At 51.6% G+C, this 7,824-nt stretch overlaps 1 protein-coding gene across 1 annotated transcript; it reads right to left on the reverse strand.

Annotated features, from left to right (window-relative positions):
- Window positions 1-1,252: 1,252 nt before the first annotated feature.
- On the reverse strand, window positions 1,253-6,941 carry LOC141954601 (endothelin-2-like). Its single transcript, XM_074894285.1, has 5 exons — window positions 6,781-6,941; window positions 6,337-6,469; window positions 5,052-5,171; window positions 4,143-4,247; window positions 1,253-3,385 (listed from the first exon to the last, which is right to left on the reverse strand). Exons 1-5 carry the CDS (start codon window positions 6,842-6,844, stop codon window positions 3,274-3,276), a joined length of 534 nt encoding a protein of 177 aa, XP_074750386.1. The 5' UTR covers window positions 6,845-6,941; the 3' UTR covers window positions 1,253-3,273.
- Between the last annotated feature and the right edge of the window lie 883 nt (window positions 6,942-7,824).

Genomic DNA, 7,824 nt, shown 5'->3' on the forward strand with positions numbered 1-7,824 from the left:
ATTACCCTTGCAGCTGCCTGAGCAAGGATGTTTTGTTCTTTGAGACCAAGGGCTGACTGAGGTCATTGCTCTTCTCTGACTTAAGACAGACAACTAAAAGGCTGGACCCAAAGCTGGCTCAGTTGGCATTCCAGATGATGAGAAAATCTTTCCTGGGAAATGTATGAATTTCCAACAGCCCTCAGCTTCCTCATTCACACCACCTGAAATCAGTCCAAGGAGGGCACCATAGAAATTACCCCAAACAGGAAAAATTTTCAAGCCTGTTGTGGATCAAGGTTGAGCACAAGAGGGGAGAATTGCACCTTAGTTATTATACATAGGAAACTTGCAGTGTTTCAGGGTACCTTTTTTTCCTTTTTACCTGTAACTCAAGGTCCTTTTTATCATGGACATTTATCATTAAAGTCATAGAAACATCTGAAGGAGTCTGATTTTTGCACACTCTTACACCAAGTCACAGGGTGGAGGCTTGGCTATGGGAGATGCAGCTCAGCCAAGAAAGCTGGGAAATAGGAAAGGATGGGGCTGTAGCTCTCTGAACTACTGTTCCCAGGAAACCATGGAAACCCACAAAGAAATGCTATGGTTTCTGGGTATGCAGCAAACACAGTGCTAGCTATTACATTAATGTTTCTTTTTTATTTCCTTCTCACAGCTGCACCGTAAGATTCACTAACCGCACCAGAATAATCTATGGTGTGGTCTTCATGCAAAGACGACCATCAAATGGATGATGGCTTTTCAACTGTACTTAAAAAAAAAACCCAAAAACCCAAACAATCAGCAAAACTCAGATCTAAAAGTTGGTGGGCACAGGAGAGTGTGTGTGGTTGCTCTGTCCCTGCGATGCTGACACCCACAGTCACAGAGCTGCTGGGAGGATTTGAGGCAAAGGACTCAACCATGGGAAAACATTAACAGGATCCCTCAACACAAATATTCAAGCTCGTCTCAGCATCCACAGCCCTAAGCACAAGTTGGAGATAATTTCACAGCTGTGCTCCCATACACATCTGGAAAGTAAAAAAGTATTTATTTTAAGTTAAGGAACATTTAAGTCAGCTAGATGGATTCACTTTGAACTGAAATTCGCTCAGGACCATTCACAAGACTGCACAGCCTCCCCGTTCTCACCCAGCTCTGCTTCCCCACTCCCTTTCACAGTGCTTTTGGCCATTTGGATTTCTTTCACTTCATCCGCCACCACCACCACCCAGACATCAAATAAGGAAGAAAAATGGTATTGACTTTTGTCATTATTTATTACAAATTAAATTTTGCAAATTACTGTCTAAAAAAATCAATAGATTTAAATAAATATACAGATATCAGGATGCTACATATGGCATGTGTGCAATAAGTCACTTAAAGATGAGACATTATACACACAAGGAGATATACATAGTACTTTACAGCAGTAGTTTTATTTTAAATTACTAGGCTCACATTAAACCATGTGCAAAGTTTCCTCTGGAACAAACCCTTTCAGGATTTTTTTCTTTAGAATGACTCAGACCTTCAGAAGGTCAAATATAAAAAAAAGATTCTCTGCAGCTTTGGGGACCAAATGATTAATCAGCTGTTTCATTACAATACAATCAATTGGTCTAATTTTTCCCCCCTTTAGGGCTTAAAGCAAAATCAAGGAAGCAGTTTGTACGTCCAATGGGACTACACTTGCAACAGCCACAGATTTTGGTCCACCACCAACTTCGAGCAGCCTTTTTAAATGTTCATGTGTAATACTGGATTGGGCAGCAAGGGGGACCCAACAGTGGTTCCAGGAGAACAATTATTTATCTGCACTAACCAGATGACAGCTGCAGCCATGATTTATAATAGAAGTTAATCTGCCCAGGCAAACAAAAGTGCATTTGTGATACAGCTCCAGAGCCTTGAGATTGTGTTTGCCTGCAAGATTGGTTTCTAGGTCCTGGGCTCAGTGTTTTCCCCAAATTATTCCTTCCCTCCTCTGGGCCAGCAGCACCATGTTGCTCCGTGGCTGGGGAAGCAGCTGTGATTTTGGCATGGGTTTAAATCCGAGCCTTTCCTCTAAAGTGGTGCAGACAGTGCTGTGCTCTCTTCTTACCAATTCTTTCCTCCCCATCAATCCCACCTGACTGCCCCTTGCCTAACGCATTCTCTATTCAGGTTACACTTCTCATAGTGACATGCTATCCATACACTGGTGATTTATTATATAGAGTCTGACTCAGAGACCTGATCTAAGCGAAGCAGCAAGCAAGCCTTTGCGTGCTATTTTCCCACCACCCATCTTCTCTGTCCCCTAGCCTTTCCTTTCAGGCAGAGCTGAAAGTAAGCTGGGATATTAGGTTAAGAGCTGGAAGAACTCTACCCCACTAAGGGTACGTCCAAGGAGATGAGACAGATTCACAGCACTGAACTCATCCAGACTAGCAGCTTGGCTCTGCCTTGGACCCAGCGGGGCTCCCTCCCCCAGGCTACCTGGGGCTCCTGCAGAAATGCAGCTCCACTTCAGCCTCCCCCCCGCTGCTGCTGCGCCTGATGGCAGGGGTCATGCTTGGCTTTGATGCAAGCTCCGGTGTAAGCAAGCTATCTTCCACCTAAAGGAGAGCCACTTAAGGACGGCCCTTCAGTGAATTTCTCAGCCAATGAATGCCACTGACTACTCAGCTGGCTTTCAGGCTTCTAGATGATATATTTTTTTAATACAAACTTGGAGCTGTTTTACCATGGGAGTCTCATTCATACGCACATCACACTGACAAGAGAAAAAAGCGCAAAGGTGGGCTCACACTGGAGGCAGTTTACCCCCATCTACAATGACCAGCCAAACCACCTTTGAATGGGGCCAAGCCGGAGCCATGCTCAAACACGGCTCTGAGGCAGAGCAGACCAGGCCAGTGATACGGGCTCAGTGCTGCCAGGTCCACAACTGCACAGAGCCATCTGGTTTGTACGTGATTCAACTGCCCAGCGCGGGCTGACCCTCTGCCTAGGACTCCAGTGCAGAGTTAAGCTAGTACTCCTCCAGCAAGACCCTTGCCTGATCCAAAAAGGCACAATTCAGCTCCACGACACATCTATGACTGTATAGAGAGACAGTTTTCCCTTTACAACAGTCTCTGGAGTGCATGCAGTACTGGTTCACGCAACAGGAGCATGGAGACTTCAACTTCTTCCCCCTTCCACTCATGGCCTTTCCTTCAGCTCTAACTACCGACAGCGGAGTTAGTGGCACCCACAGGACTCCAAATTCTTCTGGTGAACTTGGTATGCACCTGTTTCTTATCTCTTCTTTTTCCAGATGTTCTTCCTCCAAGGCAAAACTGTTGGCTGTGCGTTCCTCTGAGAACGGTGCTGACGCTTGCCGAACCGCAGACTGGAGACGGCAAGATCCCTGTAAACAGGAGGTACAACGTTCATTCTCCAGTCCATTTTCCTGCTTCTCAGCAAGAGCCCATATTATATTTATCTACCCCTCACCAAGATTTATTCTGAGGCAGAAGGTGGGGGAATTTCTAGCTGCAGCTGTATTAAGCCACAGCAGAGATCCATCTAGCCCAGTATCCCCTTTCCATCAGTGGCAGAGGATACAAGGAGTCCTGCAGCAGGGCACGATGCTTCCCCAGATCTGCCTTTCAGAAAGTGTCCCCACTGCATCTGATTTAACTGCCACCAATAGGCCAACTCTCCTTCAATTTACCAACTCCCTTAAACTCATTTACACTCCCGGAGTCCACGCGTTCTTCCAGCAGTGAGTTCCACAACTCACTGATGTGATGTGAGAAAAGCCATTCCATTTGGTCCAAAGCTGCTGCCCAATCAATCATTTTCCTACATGATGCCACCCCTTCCCCACTTCTTGTACATCACCCATTTGCCTGTCCCATATCAGAGTAACTTCCTACTCCAATCAAGAATTACATTTTATGTAATCTTCCTCTAGTTTTGGAAGGACACAAGCAACCCTGGTTCCCTCAGCTGTTAGCCTTCAATTCTACAGAGAGCAGAAATAGTCAAGTCTACTCATTTAAAAGAAGACAAGAGGGGGAAGTCAGGTAAAATCCAAGCGGTAAGTGCAGTGTGGAGTCACAACCGCAGATTTTAAAGTGCTTATGAGGGATGTTCAGAGTGGGTTTAAGGGGCATGCTCACCTGAGAGCTCTCAGCAAGCCATGGTGGGAAGGCCTCACGCCACCGCTCTGCGGAGACTTCACTGATGCTCCAGAGCTCACTGGGAGCTTCAGACTCTGGAGGTACCTAATGAGCAAGAGGAGATGCATGAACCACTCGTATCCAGCCATGCTGTGGTAAGTACCAGGGGGAGTGTTGCTCTAACATCACCAGTGACAGACTAAGACAGTTGAATGCATGTTTTTGAAGGGTTAATTGCAGCTATTTGAGAGCTATTCATGGCTCACTTTTACTGTTACCCTCTTTTGTCAGACCTCGCTCTATTCACAGTCATATTTAATGATTGGAGATTTTAACTATTGCCTTGCTATGAAATTAATGACAGATCTCTACAATGACTTTGATCCCCACAGCATAAGCAACTCCTCTATGCTGCTGGCTGAAGCGAGACAACTGAGAGTCCACATGCACTATAAAAAGAGCTGGCTACAGAAGATATTTGACTTCTGAGTCGCAGCTCACAGCACTCCTGCTCTCCTGCAGCCTCTCCCACCTGAGCCATGCAGGAGATACTGGTGTCCCAGAGCTTCACACCCTCCGCTTGTCCCTCTCCCAACATGTTGTCAGCTCCTCCCTTCCCACCAGTGCACCCAGCACTTCCTCAGCCTCCTGGCAGCAGGAGGGATGGAGGTAACATTGCTTCATATCAGCTAGTAGAGACTATTGTACAATAAAAACACCCTAGTGACACTTTGCCAGGGCCTCTTGGGAGGGGTATGAAAGCCACTAGACAAGTTCCAGCTGTTTGCAAAGAGCTGCGCAGCCGTCCCCAGGGAGGCTGTAGAGTTACTCCAGCTCCTCAGCTTTGCCTGTCTGCTTGCACCCTCGCCTCACACCCCCAGGGACAGCCCCAGGACCCCCCTGACTTACCCAGGCTTCGCCTGGCAGAAGGTGGCACAGATGTTGTCCCTCGAGTGCGAGCACTCGCACCTGCTGAGCGATCTCTTGCGCCGCCTTGGCGGGCTTCCCAAGCCATAGGGAGCGGTGTGTCTGTTAAAAACAAAAGAAATCAGCTATGCAGCTAACTTTTTATTAGCCAACAGGTTTATAACACAGTCCTGGGAGGCAGCCAAGCCAGTGCCAGTATAATAAAAGACTCATCTATAGACAGAAGGTGAAAAGGTCACTGATATGTCTAAGCCTTTAAACTCCAGCTCCTCTCCCACCTACCACTGTTTTCCCCACCCTACCCCTCCCAGGGAGATTGCCAGTATGTGCTGGGTTGCAAGTGGAATTTTCTCTCCTTGCAGCAGCCCAGGAGCCCGTGCAAGGGTCGCCACACGGGCTGGGCGAGCTGGCAGTTCACCTGCGTGGCAAAGCACACGAGAAGCGTGGCTGCCCCAGTCCACCAGCAGCAAGCAGCCAGTTTCTCAAGCACAGAGATGTCAGGGCTTTCCCTCCCACCCCCCTGCCCCCCGTGGGTTTTAACACAGGGGACATAGTACAAATCAAGATGTCTTGGGGCCATAACAGGTTCTTCTGATCACAGCATGCTTTCAGAGCTGTTAGCACATTCCCACTCCATCTTTGATCTCAATCTACTCTCCCAGAGGGTTTAGGATTGGCAGTGACTGCAACTATTCTCCGAGCAAGCAGTGAGTTGTAATTGCACGTTAGCAAGCATGATTATAACCACACCTGAGTACATGTGTTTTGCTACAGTGTGATGGCCATTGGTCTGAAACCGCTCGGAAAGCTGCTTTAGCATTCTTGAGGGCAGGACTTGGCAGGCACAGGAGTTTAGTGCCAGCCCACCACTGTCTCATTAACAATACTGGCAGTCAGCAGTCAGAGTTACAGTTTGCAAGCGGGTAGAGTAACTTTCTGACTTGCAGCTATAACATCTTGGTGTTGCTTTTGGCTTGCAGAGGTACAAATCTCCAACAGAGATGAACCCACGAGGAAGCAGTGCCCTGCGCTTTCACCCCGCTCCCCTGCGGGTTACACTGAAACTGCTGAGCAGAAGCACAGTTTGTCCCTTTCTAGATGTTAGAAAGGACTTGGACTTGCAATGCTCTCCAGAGCAGGTGCTACAAGAGCCCCACGGGACTGGGACCTTTCTCACCTTCCTCTAACCTAACCCCAGAAAAGCGCAGTCACCCCCATTCATCAGAGCCGCCCCCTGTCCACCCCCAAAAGCTACATTCATGCTCACCCAGGTGTGTTGACCCAGATGATATCCAGGTGACAGAAGTAAATGCATTCCTTATCCAGCCAGCTGTTGCAGGAACATCGCTTGGTCCTGGGGTGCGCGGCCAGGTGGGATTCCAGCGGAGGGTGGCCGGTACCTGGAGCAGAAGGAGGGAGGGATGAGTTGCAGGCTCGGGGCAGGGAGTGCCCGCCGGTATGTCCCCTCTGCGGTCACACCCCCGGTGAGGGTCCCGCGCTGTTCAGGCGGGTCTCCAGGAGGTGCAGCCCCGCCGATGAGGCTGCGGGCTCACCAAGGGCTCGCATCACCCCGGCAGCAATGCCCCCCCCACACCCCGCAGCCAGCCTTCGGGCAGACCCCGGGCACCCCACTCCCCCAGCCGAGGGGACGCACGGCGGTCCCCCCCCACCCCCGGGGCGCCGAGCCCCCCCGTTCCAGCGCGGGGCTCACCATCTCCCAGGAGGGCGCAGAGGGCGAGCGCCAGCAGCACGGCGCCGGCGAAGGGGCTGGGCATGGCCGCAGGGAGTTGGAGGCTCTGGGGGGGGTTTCTCCTGTTTTGGGTTTTTTTTCTTCTCTCCACACCCCTCTCCCGCTGCTTCTCCGTGCGCTGCTTTAGCCGGAGCCGCCGCGATGCGTCTGAAGCCGGCGGGCGCCTGGCAGGTGCTTTATAGCCCCGCCGCCGCCGCGTCACGGCCCCGCTCCGCCCCGCCGCGTGGAGCGGCCGCGGGGGAAACAAGCGGGGCGAGAGCACGCGTGTGGGGGGGGTGGAGCCCCCCCCGCGCCGCCCCCGCTCCCCCCCCGCCGCCCGCTCCCAGCGCCGCCGCTCCGCGGGTGCGCGAAACACGCGTGGGCCCTTCGCGCTGCGGGGCGCAGGGAAGAGCGGAGGGGGGGGACGGTGCGGGGAGGCGGCGGACGGGGGGGGGGGATCGTGTGCGCGCGGCTCCGCGGGGCGGGGGGGGATGTGGGGGGGTGTCTATCCCCGTGGGGGGGTCCCGAGTGGGGGCTGCTCCTGCCCCCGCGGCGTGGCCGGGGCTGGGGCCGCAGGTGGAGGCAGGAGGTTGTTCGCCGCCTCCGCCGGCAGATGGAGCGGGAGGGGTGCGGGAGGGGTGCGGGAGGGGTGCGGGCAGCGCCGTGGGAGCCCGCCGGCCGCCTGCCCCACGCGTGGGGCTTGATCCCGGCCCCAGGCGCTTCCCCGCAGGGGGTGCCCCAGGCGCCGCAGCCCCGCGCTGCTCCTCCGGGCCCGGCAAAAAAAAAAAAAAAAAAAAGGCGAGTGAAACTGTGAAACTACCCGGTTTAGCAGGTCTGCACGGGAAAGCTGATTTAACCCGGGTAAACTAGGTAGAATTCGAGACAAGTTAAATTTCAAGTAAAAGTGTTACTCAAATCAAAACAATACAACTGTTAAATGAAAGTCCCTGCTTTCTCTCTCCCTCTTTTTTTTTTTCATTAGATCTGTTTAAACTCTTTTGCTACGTTAAGCAATTAAAATTTCTT

The sequence above is a fragment of the Strix uralensis genome, chromosome 25, assembly GCF_047716275.1.
Source record: "Strix uralensis isolate ZFMK-TIS-50842 chromosome 25, bStrUra1, whole genome shotgun sequence".
Classification (NCBI taxonomy): domain Eukaryota; kingdom Metazoa; phylum Chordata; class Aves; order Strigiformes; family Strigidae; genus Strix; species Strix uralensis.

Coding starts and splice junctions, on each gene's coding strand:
- LOC141954601 (XM_074894285.1), bottom strand. CDS start 6,844: ATGCCCAGCCCCTTCGCCGGCGCCGTGCTGCTGGCGCTCGCCCTCTGC. Junction 6,470..6,780: donor CTGCGCCCTCCTGGGAGATG/GTGAGCCCCGCG, acceptor CTTCTGCTCCAG/GTACCGGCCACCCTCCGCTG. Junction 4,248..5,051: donor TTCTGCCAGGCGAAGCCTGG/GTAAGTCAGGGG, acceptor CTTGCTCATTAG/GTACCTCCAGAGTCTGAAGC.